This window comes from Aspergillus japonicus (assembly GCF_003184785.1).
Source record: "Aspergillus japonicus CBS 114.51 unplaced genomic scaffold BO86scaffold_8, whole genome shotgun sequence".
Classification (NCBI taxonomy): Eukaryota; Fungi; Ascomycota; class Eurotiomycetes; order Eurotiales; family Aspergillaceae; genus Aspergillus; species Aspergillus japonicus.
Window position 1 is genome coordinate 258,845 of NW_020291645.1, and position 20,634 is coordinate 279,478.

The following is a 20,634-nucleotide window of genomic DNA, read 5'->3' on the forward strand; positions in this document are numbered from 1 at the left end:
AAAAATTAGTTTACTTTTATAAAAAAAAAAAATAAAACTAAATCTTTATAAAAAAAACTAATAAAATATTTTAAATATTACTATAAAAACATTAGCTAAATATTAACTTATAAAAGTATCTAGAAAAAAAATACTATATAAAAAAACTTACTAAAAGAAAAAAAAAATAGAAAAAGAGTTGTAGAAAAAAAAAACTAAAAATTTAAAAAAAAACCTTTTTATATAAAAAAAATTTTACTTCTGTAAGATTAGCTCTGCTAGTTTTAACTATAAAATATTTTAAACAATTAAAATAAATAAATTATAAAAAATTTAATACTATTTACTAAAAAAGAATTTTTTTAATTATAAAAAAAATTATTTATAGGCTATTATAAAAAAACCAGCTGGTAGATAATAAACTATATACCAGTAAAAAAATTCTATAAAAATAATAGTATTAGCAGTATAGTATATTTTTTTTATAAAAATATAAAATAATAAACTACCTTTTCTACTACTTTAATTTTTTATAAAAGTATTTATAAAGTAGAGATTTTAATAGTACTACTACAAAAGGCAATACTTTTCTATAAAAAAATAATTATAAAAATCTAAACAGCTTTTTTAATCTTTATAGATATTTATAAAAAAAATATATATAGATAATCTAAGATAGTAGTTATATAACAGCTAAGCAAGCCGGCCGCGGCCGCCCCTAAAAGCAGCAGCTGTTTTATAAGTTAGGCAAGGCAGCAACAACATCTTAAGGTAATATATTAGCACCCTTGGCTTCGCGAAAGCTATTTGTTCATCACATTATTTCACCCTTTAGCCCTTATACAAATCTTTGTTAAGATTTGAAGTGAACAGGATAATATATCAATAGTTAAACATTCTAAATCAGAAAGTGAAGCCAAACTATTCATCTAGACATAATCAAGGTATATTTATATTAAGTATCTACTTAATTTAATGCATGAGGGGCAGAATCTCCTTACACTTATATACTTCTGAAGGTGAAGTTTAGACCCTATACAGGCCGCTGCCTAAGATTGTGTTCTACAGCTCTTATAGTAAGCAGCTTTAAAATCTCTGATACCATTACAATGTCTAAAGTATTTTTATACTATAAATACTACTAATGTGTTATGGGACCGAGGCCCTGATATAGATCTTGACTAATATCATCAGTATAAATCTTTAACAACAAGGCCTGTACTGCTGGTAAATATAATATAACTGTTAACTAATATCTTAGCAATACTTGCGCTATCCTCCCGCTTACCAATTACATTACTCAGTTCAAGGGCAGTGATGAACTAGGAGATTGACTTCGTCCTTGAGATGCAGCTGAAGGAAAAGCAGGATTGGGGCTATATCCATAATACTACATATGTTTATTGGCTATCCGAGTAATCTCCGCCGCTACTTCGACTCCAACAGATGTGTCTGACAGGCGCTGGATAATCTCGCACAAGCGTTAGTTCGAATTTGGTAAAGTCTATTCGCCCTAAGCCTCCCCCACACATAATTTTCGACTCTCGAGCTTAAGAGTGCCCGCTGGGATTAATAACAACCAATTTTCCTTGATGGTGTGTGAAACAACACATTTGATTCTGTCGTCGGCCTACTCCCCTCTCCCTTATCGGCCCACAATTCCCCACCTTTGCTTTTCCTTATCTCTGATATGCCGTTTGACAAGTTGCAGAGAACTCTATCATTGATGTTGCTGAGACGGCAGTTCCGCTGGCCCACACGCCGCACCGCCGCCTTTGGAATTTTGGCTCTGCTAGTGGTCTCCAGTCTCTCGTGGTACCTTGGTGGTGGTAATTCTCCGGGTTGCAGCCGGCTTATCCTGCGCGCGATATTGTGCTAACTACCAATCCATGACAGATGGTCTCAACCCCGTGCATGAGCAACTATCCAGATACACGACCACTTATGACAATGCAACGAATGAGATTGGCTTGGTACTAGCAGCGAGGAAGCACGAAGATCTAAATTGGGTGCTGGGATATTGTAGGGATCAGTATGGCACTTTGAGGTCTCAATTGCCATATGTTCTTGTGTTGGCTGACGATTTTCGCCGCAGCGGGACAATTCCATTTGTCTACACCACTGATGCCAACCCGGCGCCTCATCTTTTGACTCCGCGTACGATTCGTGGTCGCGAGGCCACCGCCTACCTCTCCTTTATCATCGACTATTACGACAGACTGCCAAGTTACACCTTCTTCGTACATTCCGATCATGACCAGTGGCATAATGACCTCTTTGGCCCCCATACTGGGCCCATCCTGCGCAATCTCCGCTTGGAGGCTGTCGATGCGCGAGGTTATCTTAATCTTCGATGTGAGCATGAGCCCGGCTGTCCGACAAGTGTTCAGCCGTGGAGCCCGTCAAACCTCGATAAACAAAACCGTGATATCCGCGCCTATTTTGCCGAGGTATACCAAATCCTGTTTGATGTTCCTGCCGACCAAGTTCCAGAGCAGATTGGAAATGTCTGTTGTGCTCAATTTGCTGTTAGCCGGGCGCGAATTCTTCAACGGCCCCGATCAGACTACGAGCGCATGTTACGCTGGGCGGATGAAACAAAGCTGACAGACAGTTTTGGAGTTGGATGGGTATTCGAAAAGATTTGGCACATCATCTTCGGAATGGAGGCTATATAGTGAGTGATGCACGCACGCATATTAGAATTGGTTCCAGGTGAAACAGAGTAACATGCTTGGCTAAGCTGATATCTAGTTGCCCTCGATATGAACAATGTCGGTGCGACGCGTATGGTTGGTGTGGACCTTTGGTATCGGGTGAGACTCTAACAGCTGTGTGAGCAAATCAGCGTTATGATGGAGCCAATTATTCTACTTGAAATATAGAGTGTATTATCTTAATTGAGGTAATGTATAGAACTATTAGAAATACTCTCTGTTGAAGCCGAAAGGAATTACAGTTTGTAATGCAAATTCGGCTAAGAATGGGCGGTGGTATGCGCTGAATCTTTTTGCATTTCAGCATTATCCCACACTTAAGTGTGTGGGAAAGAACGTTCTGTACCCATTCATATAAAAAGCAATGAGCTGCTATTGTGATAAAAGACCTGATGAAAAAGTCCTAAACACGCCGGCAATGTACACCGTTAGAAAGAATCTTGAGAGAGATTTGATCTCTCTATTAAGATCATGGAGGTACTAAGAAATACAGCGGCCTTCATTATCTCTCTAGACCGGAATTTAACTAAAGCACCTAAGACTGCTCTAGCTGCCATAGGTACAGGGCTGGCCGTAGTTGTGACCGAGTAGGCTTAGTAGAGGGATGTTTGGTCGGGGCTTGCTTAAAACCCTTATTATATAATATATAAAATTGTGGCTTCTTTATAATAAACAAACATATCTTATATGCCCGACAATTCGAAACTTGCTCCAAAGCCGAAACTGTAAGCTTTGCAATAAAGATATAAATAGTTAAGAGCTGGGAAAATTAGTAAAAAGATCCTAGTACAGTGGTCCAGTGCTACAGGATGCTCAGGAGTTGAATTTACTGTTGCCTCAATTATGTGCGCGCTAACAGCAACTAAGTGTAGGTGCGAGACTTTACTCCCCCGCGCCTAATTGTAGTTCCGAGTCGAAACATGAGCCATTATGTTCTGATGGAAGGCGGGCTGGCGAGGGGTGAAAGGGGCTGTGCAGCCTTTCCTATTTCTTAATTGGCCTAAACATAAGTACTATTCTGCATCTGAGCGATTGCGTTCAGCCTCATCATTGGAAGACTAAAGTGGGTCTTGAGAGCGACCGGATCCAGCCCAGACTACAGGTGAACTGGCCTAAGGCTGCCACCTGGCCTAAGGCTGCGAAGTTGCAAGCCTGAGGCAGCAGCCTGGCATATCTGCAGTGGCAGGCTTGGCAGGCCTTGAGGTGGCGAACTGGCGAGCCTAAGGCCACAAACTGGCCTGAGGCCGCGAACTGGCCAATCTGCCCACATTGTTGACAAGTTGTGAAGTAGCAATTAAGAAAGGGCTTATATCCTACTCGGCCGCGTTTAATAGGTGGCTTAAGTACAGCTAAGCGGATGGGAAGCCCTGTTTTCCACACCCGGTGGTTGTATGTGCTTGGTTTTGTCTTAAGGAACATCATATACAACACAAGTCACACATGGCACGTAAACAGAACAATGACAGTATGGAAGAAAGATTGGATAAAGGTGTTGGAAAGAATGCTGCAGATGGATCTTCCACAAAATGCGCAAACTTTGCAGATTTGGCGGACAAGCAACCGAGGGATTCCCCGGGGGTACCCGCTCAATATAGCTTGGTACAGCAAGCCTTTGCTTATATACAACTAGTTTTCCCCTAGGTCCTCGACTAGCTATCTCGCTACCAGAATGGGCCTATGAGGGGGACTGTGTTGGGGTAACTGGGTCGACAATGTGGCCCCTTCCGTCGTTCCGCGGAGACTTCCCCATCAGACTAGATAAGCTTCAGCGTTGTGAGTTGTCGGATTGCGACACTTATCTTTGATCTGCATGCCCGGATCCGAACCTTATTCCTAGCCGAGAAAACTTCCCCGACGATCCAATACCCCATCCCACTGTCCATTCGTTGCATCGGTCTTGCTCGTATCCGCCAGAGAGGTCCATAATGCTGTGGGGTTCCGGCCAGGAAACAGCCAAGCGATCGCATACCAAGGGCTCACAATAATCCTGCGTACATATACCCGGCCTCGCTGCTCATCCCTTCCTTCCAATTCAGTGTGCTTCCCCCCAGTTCCCTCACTCACCATGTCCTCCATCAGCCTGGATTCGTTCTCCCCCGCCGAGGTGGTCGAGCTCATTGCCCGCACCGGCGCCACCAAGGGCCACATGCGCCTGGACAAGGTCTTCTTCAGCGCTGTATCGGCTGGCTCCCTGCTCGCCTTCGCCTGTGGAACCTCCCTGAGCACCAATTCCTCGCCTTGGTTCACGGAGAATGCACCCGGGCTGCTCCGCACCATCAGCGCCTTGGTCTTTCCCTACGGTCTGTGCATGATCATCCTCACCGGAGCTGACCTCTGCACCGGTTCTTTCATGGTATTCTCGATCCCTGTCCGAGCTGGTGGCTGCACAAAATCTGACCCCCGGCTTTGGTAGTTCACCACCGTCGCTGCCCTCCAACGCCAACTCCCCTGGTGGAAAATGCTCCTCCACTGGTTCGTCACCTTCTGGGGCAACCTGTGCGGCTCTCTCTTCGTCGTCGCCATCATCTTCGGCTGTGCGTCCCTTCTTTGCCCCCTAGTCCTCTCCCTCGCCATGCTCGTAATACTAACCTCCACTCCCACCCCCCCCCACAGATGGAGGCATCTTCACCGCCGACCCCTACAAATCCGAAGCCATCGACTACGCCACCAAGAAGCAACTCACGCCGTCCTTCCACGAGATCCTCCTCCGCGGCATCGGGTGTAATTGGCTCGTCTCCCTCGCCTGTTTCTTCGGGCTGCAGGGCCGCGACCTCGCGTCCAAGATCATCGGCATCTGGTGGCCCATCTTCGCCTTCGTGTCCATGGGCTTCGACCACGTGGTCGCCAATATGACCTTCATCCCGCTGGGGATCTGGTTGGAGGCCCCGGGGCTCTCGGTGGGGTTGTACATCTGGAAGGGAATCATCCCGACCTTGATTGGGAATATCCTCGGTGGTGGCTTTTTTGCGGGTAGGTTTCTTGCTCGAGGCTCTGGTGGTAGAGGGTGAAAAGACGTGGGTTATGCTGACAATCTCGTACAGGGACGTATTATTGGTATATGTATCTTGTCGATGGAGGGAGTGTGGGCTTGGCGGGGCTGAGGAGGCAGAAGTACAGCGGGGAGGTGGGGTCGGGGGGGTCCAGTCCGGGAGGGGACATGCTCGATGTCGAGGCTGCCGCTGCGGTGGAGGATGTGAAGAGGGCGTGATGGGGGGTGTGATGAGACCATGATCAAATAGATCCTCTCTGTGGAATATCAGGACATTACACAGATGAGATGTGACGCTGTCCTATTTCTAGCTCCCAATAATAGACACTCCAATTGCACCGGGTGGGTGGACCACTGTTGTTGGCAATATATATCTCTACGTAGGCAAGAATAAAGTGTTTCACAAAACTCCCGAATTATTCTAATTAAAGGTATGTTTAGGGCAGGATTATCTGGCTAGTAGTCCAGAGAGGTGCGAAATACCCTGTATGTATACTGCATCTAGTTTCACCGGTTCTCAAAATATATGATTTTTGTTCATGGTAAGAATAGCACTCTTATGATGTTCCGGCCGATTGTCTGCCCTAGCATTGAAAAAGAACAGCAAACCAAGCTGAGAGCCCCATTTCAACAATTGGGGCTGTGGTTTAGTGGTATAATATTCCCTTAGCATGGGAGAGGTCCGGGGTTCGATTCCCCGCAGCTCCATATTTTTTATTTTTTGTGTCTTTTCTCTATCTATCATTGCCTGAGGCACGAAATACCCCGTCCCATTGATGGGAGCAGTTTCTCTCATCAGTTGAACAACCGCCAGCTAGCCACACTGTCCATGTGTGATCGTTTAATAGTCTTAATGCGCTAGTATTAGCTTGTGTAGCCAGACGACCAGCCGGAAGAATATGCACTAGCTAGAATTGTGTTGTCATGGGACCGCTCACTTGCAGTAGCCTCTTCTTAGCTTTAGCTCAAGCCCGCACCCGTGGCTGTAACCCACGTTGGATGAGCTCAACACCTAACCCTTATTTCTATATATTCCGCTCTCTGGATCAGCCAACCCGCACCTGTGGCATTCTCACCAGCTTGATGTACTTTCATAACAAATTTTGCCAGTTCAAACTCCCTCCAAAGCTATCGAGAATACCACCCAGATGGACAGTTTCTTGGTTTAGCCGGAAGGTATCCCGGCTCAGCCCAACGACAGGGGTGTCTTCTTAGTGAGCACTAGCCTTTCCCTATCTTACAGCTTCCCCCAATGGTAGAAAGGTAATACAGGCGAGCTATAGACATCCTTTTCGATGGCTAGATTGAGCATAGCCTAGCATGGCTGCGGGTGTATAAAGTGTGGAAACCGGTTATCCGACCACAACAGACGAGCTGCTAGCTCTGCGCAACGGCTGAGGCGGAGTACCCTCCCATATTACGCCAGGGGGAAGCCCGCGTCTTTAAAAGACCCTAAGTCGCTGCTGGTCGCTGCGACTAGTTATCTGGCACTCGATAACTCCCACCCAAGATGGCTCACCCGGGGCGTGTATGGAGCAGCCTGCTACTCTCATTGCTGCTCTTCACTTCGCAACAGTCTCTCGTCTACGCCGATGGATTCACCTTCCCAACCGATGATGTATATCAATTCATTGTCGGAGACCTGGTCAATGTCACCTGGGATTGGGTGTCACCACGCATCTCGCTCTATGAAGTCTGCTCCACGGCCGTCCTTCTAGAATGTAGGCCCTTCAGCCCCATCAATCCCATCAGCTATCGCAGACACAAGCACCGCTAACACAGATAATCAAAAGCCAATGTCTCCGACACACAAAGCTACGTCTGGAACGCCACCCGTGACAACTACAAGGAGTCAGGCTGTGTATTCGAGCTTGTCCCCCTCACGGCCGACGGCTCTCTCAACCCTCCCAACCTAACCAGCGTCATCATCGGCGTCAGCAAGCGATACGCCGATGACCCAGCACCGACATCCTACAACTTCGGAGGCACATCCTCCTCGACCGCGACCTCCTCCGCCACTGCTTTTCTATCAACGACAACAGCATCCTCATTCACTACAACCGCAACTGCCAACCCATACACCGCAACCGCAGAACCAGCATCGGCGACAACATCGTCCTCCACTGCCAACGAAACACCCACATCCATCGCAAAGGCAGGTCTCACCACCGCCCAGAAAGTGGGGATCGGGCTCGGAGTGCCGCTGGGGGTCCTAGCACTATCACTGGCCGGGGCATTGATCTTCATGTACCGCCGTCGGCAGCGACGAAGACGCGAGGGTGAATCGTCTGCACAGTTACCATTACCGCCATCGCAGCAGCAGAGCTCACAGCATCTGTACTATGCGGTTCCGCCAATGGCCGAACAGCCGAAATCCCCGTTTGATGGGTCACGGATGTCGCGGGTGTCCGGAGCAGAGACGCTGATTGCGGAGCTCCCGGCGGCGGAGGTCGAAGCCCCGTCGGAGAGGGGGGATAGTCTGCGGCCGGTTAGTGAGCTCATGGGTACACCGAGGAATGAGTTAACTTGACGGCGAGGGATGTTGGCTGAGGTGCAAGGTGGGGCTTATTGATTATGATTTGAAGTTTGATGATGGATCGTGAGCTGGACCTTGGATTACGGATATATAATGTCTGCATAACATGATGAAAATAATTTGGATGTATTGGGGGTTCAGTCTCCGTTGTATATACTGGTGGCACACCATGTGACTGGAACAATTAAACCGTTTTGTTTATCTTTTCTGTATGCCGGGATATAGTATGGGAGCTAGATCCGGTGTCGACATTACAATCTCATTCAAACTTTTTATACAGCCTGAACCTGCGTACTGAATAACAATGATGATGAAGGGCTTGTTATACAAATAACTTAACAGCTATATGTCTTGCGCCATTGAGTCACATGATGGGCATGGTGTGACCCGCGCGCTGTTTCCTGTGTTTGTTCTGTTTGGCCCGTTTGTCTTGCTTGCACTGTTTGTCTCCCCCACACGCCTCGAATCAACAACGAAACCGGAAAAGAAGACAACAACAACAACCATGCGAAGAATGTACGGCCACTTCAGTCTATTATCTAAGAGTGTATTGAAAGAACATCAAGTTATGCCCTGTCAGCTTTGCCGTGCCAGTTTCCCAAGACTATCGATGAATAAGTCCAGCAGCCGCAAAGCGCAGGCCTCATCCACGCGACCCTCGTACCACTGAAAATCCACCTGTAGCCGATCCTCAACTTCCTCCACCCCAAGGAAATAAGCATAGGCCCAGAGATCCCGGATAGATTCTGTCTTAAACTCGACCGATCTCCGTGCGGTCTGTGCTACGTTGTCGAATTTACGATAATTCACAACACTGTTGAAAAGAGGCTGTCCACCGGTAACCACGCGTTGGATCGCGTCCAATGGACATCCTTCATACGCCACTGCCTCGGCCATCTCCTTCTGAACAGTCCGAGAGATCTCTTCAATCCTGAGGCCTGCGTTAGTCTGCACGGTGCAGGGGTGGAAATTCAGACATGATCCCACCACTCCTTCTGGGATCCCATGTCGTCCTGCGGCTACGATGCCGAATGCCACGGTCTGGCGACCTAGCTGATGGCCAACTGCAGACGCCCAGCCAGCTAGTACCATGGATCGCGGAGTGGTTGACTCCTCTCGGCTTCTCTTCCGGAGCGATTCGAGGATCGGAAGGCCACCTGGCACCGTGTGATTCCTCCTGCCCCCGGCAGTGGCCCGCGATACAGTATTGCCATCGGCACTGGCCTGAGCCTGGATACTTCGACCAGCGCCCCTGAAACCAAGGATGCTCTGCAGACGCCAAAGGAGGAGCTCCGAGCCCAGCATGGGAACTTAAACGAAGGGCTCCACGAGTACCTGCGCGAGGATGAACGATTTCCGACCGTAGGATCACGGGTGTTTCACAACTATGCTCGAAGCTATCCTGAGATTGTGAAGAGATGGGTGAGTACGCCCCAACAAACAACCAAGCCATAAGCATTGCTTGCTAAAAAGATCCCAGTTTCCTGGATATAACATCGACTCGTGAGCGTACCGCACAGGGTCTGGTACCTGGGGTATAATCTCTTGGGAATCGGCTAAACCGTTCAACCGGCTTTCCTGCTGGAAGGCAAAACGCCTCAGGTTTAGGTACTTGCTGTTTGGTATTTCTCGTAGGGGGTACCTCCGGAGTATGCTCCAGACTACTATGAAAACCCACGGGCAAAGAAATCAATTGAAGACTAAAGGTAGTAGAAAGCATCTGTTGCTGCATCTGAGTTCTCAGGTCTAAGTACCAAGAGCGACAAAGGTTGTCAGGTATCTGGTTACCTTTTGGCCGAACAATGAGGGTTATTTCCGTCACGGTCGCATATCGTGAGTTCGATTCCTGGTGGAGTTAATTCTTCTCTGGGGACGAACGAATAGTGCAAACAATGGAATACTCCAAACATCACCGAACACAACATCAATGTAACAGTCCAGGCATTGAGCTCGCTCTGCCTGGAATCGATTCGACCATCCCAAACCCATACAGTTCACAAAGGGTGTCCGCGGTACGGGATGTGTCAATCACCCAACAAGGACTTAGCCCTTCCAATCTCCAAGGGGTAACCAGATACCTTTTTGCCCAACGGCCAAGGGCTAGTTCTCTTACTACGTCTCTTTTTGAAGGTTTCTATCGCTCTGATTAGATACCTTGATTGGCTCAGCTCAATTAGACATTTTTACCCTTTGTCATGAGCAACGAACTATGTCCGTATTTCACAATCTTAGACTTCAGTCGCTATTTTATCTCATCATATCTTCTGGCCATGCAGGATCGAGGCATCAACATAGTACCAGTTTTAGCCACCGTTTCAGCTCCGAGCTTCTACTTTCAACATCTATTGTATCCTTGATAATCTGAAGATGATCCGCTTATTTACGTAGGTGCCATGCTCAGTCGAGGTCACCATCGAAATATGATAGCCTGTCGAAGGTATGATACCAATTCAGCAACAAGATGCCCCACAACCAATGAGCCCAGAAGGCAATTACTGTTGACAGCGCGGGAACAAGTGGATCTCAGCGACGGCAGACAGCGATTGGGAGGCTGAGGCTCATGACAAGCCAGGCCCAACTGTAATGTCGCGATGAGTCCACGACCCAGGCAGTCAACCATCACGGTATTCTTTATCCGGTATCAGATGATATCACGACCACTGCAGCTGCATGCTCTAGGCGTGAGTCTGAATACATGTTGTATTGACCTAGCCGGACCCGTGGCGCTGCGTCTAGGCAATCGCGCTCGCATGCTGCCGCGTAAACAATGGTAAACAACCACAAACAAGTTTGGGTTGCAAAATTAGACCTTATAGACTGTTCGCCAATTCGAGATGACAGCAGCTCGTCATACACATCTTGCAGGACACATTCATATTTATGGTTCAGCTGGGGCTAGGGTTCCCGAAAGCTTCGTGACGTGTGAGGAGCATGGAGATCCCGACTGCCCGGCGCCAGACCATGGAATCTTCCCACTCCATCAGCAAACATGTGAACGCTTATGCGGTGCGATCTGGAATTGCCCACACGTGTCCTGCGTTGTATCAAGGTCTGAATGCGGCAAATTCAGGGCTAAGTTGCCGATGGGTCTTGCCCTTCCTGGCATAGGCTCTTGTAGTACGACTATGAAAGTTTTGCTGTCCACACCAGGTTTGCCGAATAAAAAAGTTTGAATAGCTTCAATGCTGTGGCTTGAGTGATGATATCTGCAAGCACTACAGTTAAGTCTGTAATTTATTTTCTGTTTGTTGTCGCACCCCTCTGGTCATGGGGTCAGACCTCGAAGGCTATGCACCGCGTCGTAGCACGCCACAAACTATCGAGCTTGTCAGACCGATGCTTCAATCCTGCTATTCAGACCTGCGATACATAACAGAATTCTACTATGACTAGTAGACTATGTAATTGAAACAGAGCTAGAGTATTTCAGGTTCTGAGCCAAAAAGAAGGATCACATATCTTTCAAAGGGACACACACCGCCAATGTCGACGCTGAGGGTATACGTATAAGTGGAATTATTCCTCAACTTCTATTCAAAGCTCTGGACCTTTTCACACTTGTCATTCAAAATCCGAATTCAAAACCGAGTGGAGAACCCAAAACCGAAGAAAATAGCTTGAATTTCTCTTGCAGACCGAAATCGGAAATGGGTTCCTTGTTTCAATCCACTATCGACAGGATCATTTCATCCCACACCGCAAAAGCTCCTCAGGCGACGGCTGTTGAAGATGGCGACCGCAAGATGTCTTATCAGGAGCTTGAGCGGAAGGTAGTCAACCTCACCTCCATGCTCGCGGAGCACGATCTCAAGCATGAAGAGCCAGTTTGCATCCTGGCAGATCTCGGCGTTGAGGTGGTCGTCGCTCAGCTGGCTGTCATACGCCTTGGCCTGACATGCATTCCCTTGATTACATGTACACCCAGGCTTCGCCTTATGAGTATTCTGAAGGATGTGGGGGCAAGATGTGTTCTTTCAGACTCGGCAAACATTCCTCTGGACAGTGAATTCACAGTCCTTCCCATCACTGTCGATGGCGAAGAATGGCAAGGCCACGACGCCGATCGTGCGGGGTGTGCCGACGGTGTCGATGGCAACCCAAGTTCATTTCTTGAATGCCAAAACCCCAACTATCGTACTCACATCCTGTATACCTCTGGATCTACTGGAAAGCCCAAGCCGGTGCAGGTTATGGAGCGAAGTATCCTGCATCTAGCGTCCAAGAGCCCGCTCGGAATCCTGGACCCAACCGACAAAGTCGCCGTCATCAACAACCCCGGCTTCGACATCTCCCTCTTCGAGATATTCACTGGCCTGATCGGAGGAGCGACGCTCGTGATCGTGCCTCGCACGGTGGTCACCGACCCCTTCACCTTCCGCGAGTTTATCACCGAGAAAAGACTTTCGGTCATCTATCTGACCTCCACCTTGTTTGGTATCATCGCCCACGCCTGCCCGACCACCTTCCACAACGTCAAGCATCTTCTGATCGGCGGAAGTGCTGCCAATGTGGCAGCAGTAAAGGCTGTTGTGAATTCGTCTCTGCCGCCGAAATATTTCTGGAACACGTACGGCCCTACCGAGATCACGACACATGCGGCGATGCACTTGGTAACCCCATCAGAATTCAAGTACGATAACATCGGGCTCGGGAAACCTTTTGGCAATGGGCGCCTTTGTCTGGTGAATGAGGATCTCAGTACCATTACCACCCCGGGCGTTGTCGGTGAGGTTCTCCTTACTGGACCCGGCTTGACACGTGGATACGTTGGTCTTTCTCAAGAGAATGAGTATCGGTTCCTGCAGCTCGAAGACGGCCTGCGGTACTACCGGAGCGGTGACCGAGCGAAATGGAGAAAAGGCGAGGCAGATGTTCTCGAGTTCGCCGGACGCACGGACTTTCAAGTCAAGCAGGGCGGCTTCCGCGTGGAGCTTGAAGAGATCCAGCATATGCTACTCTCTAGCGGTCAGCTCGTGGGGGCTGTCGTCGTTCAGGTACCCGGAAGCAGCGTGACCGTGGGCGCGTTCATCGTTGCCTTCGTCATTCCAGCAATCGCCGATACCCTACGCGTCGGAGCGTTGGAGGAATATCTTGGGGAGAGGCTGCCCGGATATATGATCCCAAGCGATATCGTGTTCTTCCAGGAGTTTCCATTGAACGATCACGGGAAGATTGATCGCAAGGCCTTAATTCAAACGTACCTCATGGAGCGAGAGCAGCAGAAGTCCGAATTCAAAGACAGTCGTGACACCGCCACCATCGTCAGGGGGCTCTGGTCCTCGTTGCTCAACAAACCATCTTTCAAGCAAGACGATGACTTTTTCCGACTGGGGGGCACCTCGCTGCAGGCGGCGGCCCTGATTGCCAAGCTGCGCGAGCACACGGGCAGAACAATTTCCATGCGAGGTCTGGTTGAAAACTCCCGTCTCCACGAGCTGGTCGCCTATCTGGGCGAATTTGTCGAGGGGGGCAATGCTCCCGACGACGCCGATTGTTGGATCGCTGACGCCCGACTGACCGATGACCTGAAGATTAATCCGGCCTGGTCCGCTCAGGATTGGGACTCAGTCATCGACTGGACTGCCCCAGGGGAAGGACGTCTTTTCTTGACCGGTGTCACCGGGTTCGTGGGGGCCCATTTTCTCTTTCGCTTTCTCAATATGCCGGAAGTGCAGGAGGTTGTCTGCCTTGCGCGCGCGAAGAGTGGCCAGACACCCCGTCGGCGCGTGGAGCACACTCTCAAGCGCTATGAATTCTATGAACGAGTCGCCCATCACCTGGACAAGCTGACTGTTCTCGAAGGCGATATCACACAGACGGACCTTGGGTTATCCGCCAGCGACTACACCCAACTGGCGGACAGGACCAGCGCGATTTTCCACATCGCGGCAAAGGTCAACTACTGCGAGCCATACTCGGCCCATTTCAAGCCCAACGTTCTAGGAACCAAGAACCTGCTTGAGCTGGCTGCGCAAGGCCGCAGGAAAGCCTTCCACTACATGTCCAGTCTCGACGCGTGGGGTGCTACCGGTCTCATCTACGGGACCCGGGTGCTATTGGAAGACGAGCCTCTTCTCCCACACATCGGGTCCCTTGCATTTGACATTGGCTACGCATCTAGCCAGTGGGTCGCAGAGCAGATGGTCCGCGGTGCCCGCGACCGCGGCCTTCCCGCCGTGATCTATCGACCCGGGTTCGTCATCGGGGACACGCAACACGGCGCCGGCAATCCGGACGACTTCGTGTCCCGTCTGTTCATGGGATCGATTCGCCTCGGTGCGTTCCCGCATCTCCCCAACCAGCGCATGGAGTTCGTCACGGTGGATTACGTCTGCGATGCGACGTTGCATATCGCCTCCAAGAAGAGCAGCTTCGGTCGCTCGTACTGCCTGGTGCCGCCCTCGCCCGCAATCTCCGTGGATATGGAGAAGACGTATGAGATTCTGGTCGAAGCAGGCTATGCGCTCCGCTTGCTTCCCTACTGGGACTGGGTCCGCGAGCTTCAGGAGATCGAGGATCAGGACAATCCGCTGAACCCCCTCCTCCCGATGCTGCAGGAGCCCGTCATCAGTGGGCTGTCACGGTTCCAGACGAGCCGGCAGACTCCTTGGTACGATTGCTCCAACACCCTCGCAGCGCTCAAGGATGCCCCGGAGATCAAGTATGCGCCGCTTAGTGTCGACTTGCTGACCACGATCCTGCGGTTCTGGCGGCGGATTGGGGCTTTTTGAGGCGGGTTAGGGCTGATTGCGGCATTGAGTTTCCCTGGTGCTGACGGCGCAGCTATTTGTGAAACACTCTCTTGACTATTGTCCCTTTGCGCTCGATGAAGGCGTTTGCCCTGAATCATTGTGTACTTGGATAAGTGAAAATCGCGAGATGACTATGTAGGGTGGATCTAGTAGTATAAAAAAATACAATTGCAATTGCCAAGAAAGCTTGAAGATCAGAGAGGTCGCATGAAAAGTCTGGAGTACAACTTGAGCTACCTTAACGGAGAGCGTGCTTTCCGTATGTTGCTATTTTTAGATGCAGTATTACTCGTTATCAATTGCGATGGTACTGAATTAATTGGTTAACTGGGCGGCCCAATCACTAAGACAATTGGGATTCACAAATCAAGGCTAAAAAGGCGTCAGCACTGCACACCGCCAATCTGCTCTATAACATGCCAAGGGCCTGCCCCTCGCAGTACGTTGGCTGATCAACTTTGGATGCCACCAAAGTAACATTATTTGTGGCTGGCTGTCTATTGCGCCTTGCCTAGCCACAATGAGTCCGAGCTCGACGCAGCTTATACCTATCGTATTGACAACCTGTGCCTCACTTTTTGTCCTGAGCGTTCCTTTCAGGCTCTGGAAGCCTCATAAATCTAGTACCCGAAATCCTTCACGCTGGCTGGGACGTTTGAACACTGTCAGTACCTTCCTTTCTACCTGGAACGAGTAATTAATGTAGGCAACACGGTAGGTCTTGGCAATTTCCCTGTCTGTGGTTTTATCTTACTACTGGGTCCAAATCTCGACCCTTGACCTTCAACATAAGACCGAAATCTTGATCTCAATTTTTGCGTCTATTATTGCTGGGTTAAGCTTAGGCTTGCTCCTATACAAGGAGCATCAACGAGGTTATGGACCTTCCGTCCTAGCGTTAGTCTACATGGTAGCAGCTGTTGTATGCGACGTTGGTTACCTGAGGGTAATGCCTGACGAGTCAAATGGCAATATCTCACATGTGATCTTTACTCGCTGTGGTCTGCACACGACGCTTCTCATTATCGAGCTCTGCACCCCTCGATGTTCAATTTTGGACGGTGTGACCAAAGAGCAATCCCCAGAGGAATGCCGCGGTCTCGTCAGCAGGACCTTGTTTCTATGGATCAATCCTATCCTTCTCCAAGGATACAGGAGCATTCTCAGCCAGGAAAATGTGCCACCACTGCGTCAAGATATACACCCAGCAATTACACGGGAATCAATACTGGAAACATGGTCTCAGCGTGGTCTGTGTATGCCCCTTGAGCGATCACATGCATCTTGCTAAATCAGACCAGTCAAACCCGAGATAAAGCGGACATTGCCAATGGCTCTGTACCAATGCCTAAAAAGACCCTTCCTCGCAGCTGTTGTTCCACGACTATTTCTCCTTGCCTTTCGCTACTCTCAGCCGATATTGATAAAAGAGTGTATCCGATACGTCAATTCAGGCTTTACAGGCAGTGGCAGTGGGCGCGGGGCTGTGCTCATTGTGTCTGCCCTTGCGATCTATGGTGGTCTCGCTGTAGCTCTCCCTCCAGCCCTCAAGCTTCCCCCTAGTCTAATGTCTCATTCCAGCTCTCGACCGCTATATACAGACACCGCATCAACCAATTGAAACTCATGACGAACAGCGCGCTGGTAAGCCTAATCTACGACAAAACCATGAAGTCGCCCAGCATCACTTACAACAACGGCGAGGCAACCACGCTCATGAGCACCGACGCGGACAGTCTCGATGGCATCGCGGAGATGGTTCATGAAACATGGGCTCAGGTTGTCGAGGTGTTGATCGGGATCGGGCTTCTGGCCAGCCAAGTCGGCTGGATCTGGCCCCTGCCTCTTTTTCTTATATACCGTGGGCACATGATTCCGCTAATATGAACCCGAAGCTAAAGGTCTCTTAGTCTGTTCGCACATGAGCCGATTCGTCGCAAAGCACCTGCAGCCGCGGCAAAAGGCCTGGAATTCAGCGACGCAGCAACGGATAGGCGCTACCGGCTCTCTACTGAGTGCGATGAAAGGAGTGAAGATGCTTGGGATTCAACACAATTTGACCGATCGCATTCAGCAGTTGCGAGAGGAAGAGCTACTGGCTGCTTCAAAGCTGCGTTGGGTTATGGTATACTACAATGCATCAGGTTTGTTACGCACATTTTATCCCCTAAGTTCTACCTTGGTGTTGAAACTAACGAGCAAACAGCCAATGCCCTTGGAATCTTCTCCCCGGCCATCACCGTGGTAATTTATGCTCTCATCGCGGTTGCTCGCGGGGGCATGCTGGATACTGAGACGGCATTCACCACCATGGCCATCCTGAGCATGGTCACACATCCTGCCAATATGGTCATGACGATTGTTCCGCGTGCAGTAGCTGCTTTCGCTGGCTTTGAGAGGATCCAAGCATTTCTCTTGCGTGAAGACCTACCATTCAATCGTGCGATACTAGCAAAGGGAACCCATGATAGATTCTCCGGGGATCGGGTCACTGGCGAGATATCAGAGCCAGCCGACCTTATACAAATCAGTCAGCTGCGTATCGGCGATGAGCACCCGGTATTAGAAAGCATTACCCTCGACATAGCGAAGGGATCCTTTGTGATCGTCTCCGGCCCAACGGGCAGTGGCAAGACGAGTCTACTGCGCGCCATACTGGGAGAAATTGTCCCTGCCCATGGCTCGATCAATGTGTCCACGCCAAAAGTAGCCTATTGTGCGCAGAAGCCGTGGCTACCTAACACGACAATCAAAAAGGCAATTTACGGTGCTACGGTGGCGAAGACGCGGGAAAGTGAGAAGTGGTATCATGAGGTCACAGAAATGTGCTGTCTGACCCATGACTTCAGCTCCCTTCCTGATGGAGATCAGACTGTGTGTGGCAGTGGTGGGCTGAATCTGTCGGGTGGACAGAGACAACGAGTGGTATGCTTACTGCATGCATTCAAAGCTTACTTGGCTAATGTTTCCAGGCACTTGCACGGGCTCTCTTTGCCAAATGCGATCTACTCCTACTTGACGACACTTTCAGCGGCCTTGATGGTGACACGGAACAGAAGGTCTTTGACAACATTTTTGGGCCCGACGGACCTGTTCGAACTCTGAATACTACTGCTGTTCTTGTCTCAAACTCAGGTACACCACCAAATACATCTTCACGAGTCCAGGTACTGACTACAGGACAGCTCAGTACTTCCAATCTGCGGATTACATCGTGGTTCTCGGCGAGCATCGAATCGTAGACCAGGGACGCTGGGAAGATCTGAAAATCAAAGCTGCATCCATCGAGAAGTTCTCAGGCAGTCAACACACGCCGAATAATGCTGTTCTGACCGCCAAGTACGAGACGCTTGGCGCTCAACTGCGAGCCAAAGACGAGACTGAAATGGATCTTGCAAGGCAGACGGGGGATCCCGCTCTCTACGGTAAGAGTACAATTCGCAATCCAGTACATTACTGACTTGGACACAGCATACTATCTGAGATCCATCGATATCATCAATCTCATTCTTCTAATTACCACGAGCGCATCATACAGTATCTTCATTACGATCCCGCAGTACTGGCTGCGACTGTGGACCGAGTCCAATGGCAGAAACACCGTGTTTTATGTGGGTGGATTTCTGTTTCTGTCGACTATCTCGTGGATGTCAACTAGTGTCATGATGGGGTAAGTCTATCTTAGCTTTGAAAGCCATGTTCTGGTGCTGACAGGTAGAAGAATCCTTGTTATTCGGATTGCACCGCAGTCTGGGAAACGACTGCATCAGCGTCTTCTAGATATAGTCGCAAAGTCAGTACCATCGGCTCTCAGTGTTCGAACTGAGACATACCAGGCGATGCTAAACATTCTTCAGTGCACCTTTGTCCTATTTCTCCCAGACCGACAACGGTTCAACCTTGAACAGGTATGGTTTAGTTATTGTGGGTATCGATCGATATATTTTAACGCCTACTAGATTTAGCCAAGACATCCAGCTGATCGACAAGCAACTCCCCACAGCCTTTCAGACTGTCATGACTCGTACGCCGTAAGCCCCCGACGTCAGAATATCCCCAACTAATCACCCAGTCAGAGATTTTCAAACTCCTGATGCAAATCGCCCTCTTGTGCATCGCCGACAAATGGCTCGCGGTATCCCTCCCAGCCTGCGGGCTTCTTGTCTACTTCGTACAGAAAGTCTACCTCCGAACCTCACGACAACTCCGCTTGTTGGAGCTGGAATCGCGTGCGGGCGTCTTCTCCAGCTTTCTGGAATCAGTACGTACTTCTCCCTGCTTCAGACACGTTGCGTATCTTCTAACGAAAGGAAAAGATCGACGGGCTCGAAACCATCCGCGCGTACGGTTGGACCTACGCTGCCATTCGCGACAATATCCAGCACCTGGACCACGCACAGCGGCCGGAGTACCTTCTACTGTGTCTGCGGCGGTGGCTGAGTCTGGTCCTGGATTTTTTGGCTGCTGCCCTGGCCACGATCGTGGTGGCTACGGCGGTCGCATGGCGCGGACAAGTAAGCGGCGCGCAAGTGGGCATCGCGCTGAACGTGATGCTCGTGACCAACACCACCCTGCTCAGTCTGGTGGTCAGCTGGACCAATCTGGAGACCTCTCTGGGTGCGATCGCGAGACTGAAATCGCTGGAGGAGTTCACCCCGACCGAGGGCGGAAATGCTGGGAGCCTTGATCCTCCGCCCAACTGGCCTTCCAAAGGAGAGATTGAGTTCGACAATGTCACCGTATCCTATCAGTAAGTACATCTACCCGATGACTACTGCTAAGTGATGACTGGAAAAGTACCAGCGGCCAATCCGACGCCTTTGCTCTCCGGAACCTGAGTCTCAGGATTAATGCCGGCCAGAAACTCGTGATCTGCGGTCGGACAGGGAGGCGAGTCATCCTATATTCCCCGATGGCCGTGCATCACGCTAACACACTTGCTTGCGTGACAGTGGAAAGAGCACATTGATCCTCACCCTCCTGCGCCTCCTGGAGCTGCAATCCGGCACAATCAAAGTTGATGGCCTCAACATCAGACAGGTGAGACTCGACCTCCTCCGTCAGCGCGGCTTCATCGCCGTCTCGCAGGACGCCCGACTCTTCCCCCACGAGACGCTACGCTTCAACCTCGACCCCGACTCCGCCGCATCAGACGAGATGATTGCTTTTGCATTGGGAAAAGCGGGACTGTGGAAACACTTTTCCGCAGTCGAGGCGCTAGGCGCAGACGACTCCTTGGCCACTGTGATCGACATCCCTGGACACGGTGTCGAACACCCTGTTCTGAACAGAAAAGTCTCCTCGTTCCCGGAGCTTTCCGTCGGACAGTGCCAGCTATTCGCGGTGTGCCGCGCGCTGATCAAGGCGCGAGTGCAGCGGGGATGTGGTGTCACACCCGTGGTGGTGCTGGACGAGGTCACTTCGTCGCTTGATGCGGAGACGGAGGCGACAATCCACCGGATTATCGACGAGGAGTTTACGCAGGAGGGGCATACTGTTATCGTGGTTGCTCATAGAGTTGAGGGGTTGGTGGAGCAACTCACCCCAGGGCGGGATACTGTTGCGGTCATGGCAGATGGAAGATTAGTGGATGTCGTTGAGCATTTCAATCCCGCGGATTTCTCGAAGCTCGGACGGTTGGAGTAAATGTGGAGTGGACAG

The 20,634-nt window shown here is 50.0% G+C and overlaps 6 protein-coding genes and 1 non-coding gene across 7 annotated transcripts; 6 read left to right on the plus strand and 1 right to left on the minus strand.

Moving 5' to 3' along the window:
• Positions 1-1,567: 1,567 nt before the first annotated feature.
• BO86DRAFT_386722 (DUF3431 domain-containing protein) lies at positions 1,568-2,824 on the plus strand. The gene is made up of 3 exons (XM_025671415.1): positions 1,568-1,808; positions 1,876-2,011; positions 2,075-2,824. The coding sequence occupies exons 1-3, from the start codon at positions 1,670-1,672 to the stop codon at positions 2,655-2,657; spliced, it is 858 nt and encodes a 285-aa protein (XP_025530518.1). The 5' UTR covers positions 1,568-1,669; the 3' UTR covers positions 2,658-2,824.
• Positions 2,825-4,570: 1,746 nt separating this feature from the next.
• On the plus strand, positions 4,571-5,904 carry BO86DRAFT_407582 (formate/nitrite transporter family protein; the record flags this gene model as incomplete). Its single annotated transcript, XM_025674282.1, has 4 exons — positions 4,571-5,049; positions 5,110-5,230; positions 5,310-5,666; positions 5,738-5,904. Exons 1-4 carry the CDS (start codon positions 4,762-4,764, stop codon positions 5,902-5,904), a joined length of 933 nt encoding a protein of 310 aa, XP_025530519.1. The 5' UTR covers positions 4,571-4,761.
• Positions 5,905-6,321: 417 nt separating this feature from the next.
• Positions 6,322-6,393, plus strand: BO86DRAFT_t86. The gene has a single exon. It is a non-coding gene; the product is annotated as a tRNA-Ala (tRNA).
• Positions 6,394-6,703: 310 nt separating this feature from the next.
• On the plus strand, positions 6,704-8,407 carry BO86DRAFT_407583 (uncharacterized protein). Its single transcript, XM_025674283.1, has 2 exons — positions 6,704-7,406; positions 7,479-8,407. Exons 1-2 carry the CDS (start codon positions 7,196-7,198, stop codon positions 8,213-8,215), a joined length of 948 nt encoding a protein of 315 aa, XP_025530520.1. The 5' UTR covers positions 6,704-7,195; the 3' UTR covers positions 8,216-8,407.
• A 323-nt stretch (positions 8,408-8,730) lies between these two features.
• On the minus strand, positions 8,731-9,645 carry BO86DRAFT_228066 (CoA-dependent acyltransferase). The gene has a single exon (XM_025666972.1). It carries the CDS (start codon positions 9,524-9,526, stop codon positions 8,798-8,800), a length of 729 nt encoding a protein of 242 aa, XP_025530521.1. The 5' UTR covers positions 9,527-9,645; the 3' UTR covers positions 8,731-8,797.
• Positions 9,646-11,868: 2,223 nt separating this feature from the next.
• Positions 11,869-14,952, plus strand: BO86DRAFT_441498 (non-ribosomal peptide synthetase; the record flags this gene model as incomplete). Its single annotated transcript, XM_025676267.1, has 1 exon — positions 11,869-14,952. The coding sequence occupies one exon, from the start codon at positions 11,869-11,871 to the stop codon at positions 14,950-14,952; it is 3,084 nt and encodes a 1,027-aa protein (XP_025530522.1).
• A 970-nt stretch (positions 14,953-15,922) lies between these two features.
• BO86DRAFT_306502 (putative ABC transporter) lies at positions 15,923-20,619 on the plus strand (the record flags this gene model as incomplete). The annotated part of the gene is made up of 15 exons (XM_025667699.1): positions 15,923-16,223; positions 16,275-16,501; positions 16,555-16,834; positions 16,884-17,117; positions 17,180-17,898; positions 17,946-18,108; positions 18,159-18,398; positions 18,445-18,643; positions 18,695-18,766; positions 18,831-18,881; positions 18,933-18,997; positions 19,050-19,234; positions 19,290-19,723; positions 19,777-19,867; positions 19,933-20,619. The coding sequence occupies 15 exons, from the start codon at positions 15,923-15,925 to the stop codon at positions 20,617-20,619; spliced, it is 3,948 nt and encodes a 1,315-aa protein (XP_025530523.1).
• Positions 20,620-20,634: the final 15 nt, after the last annotated feature.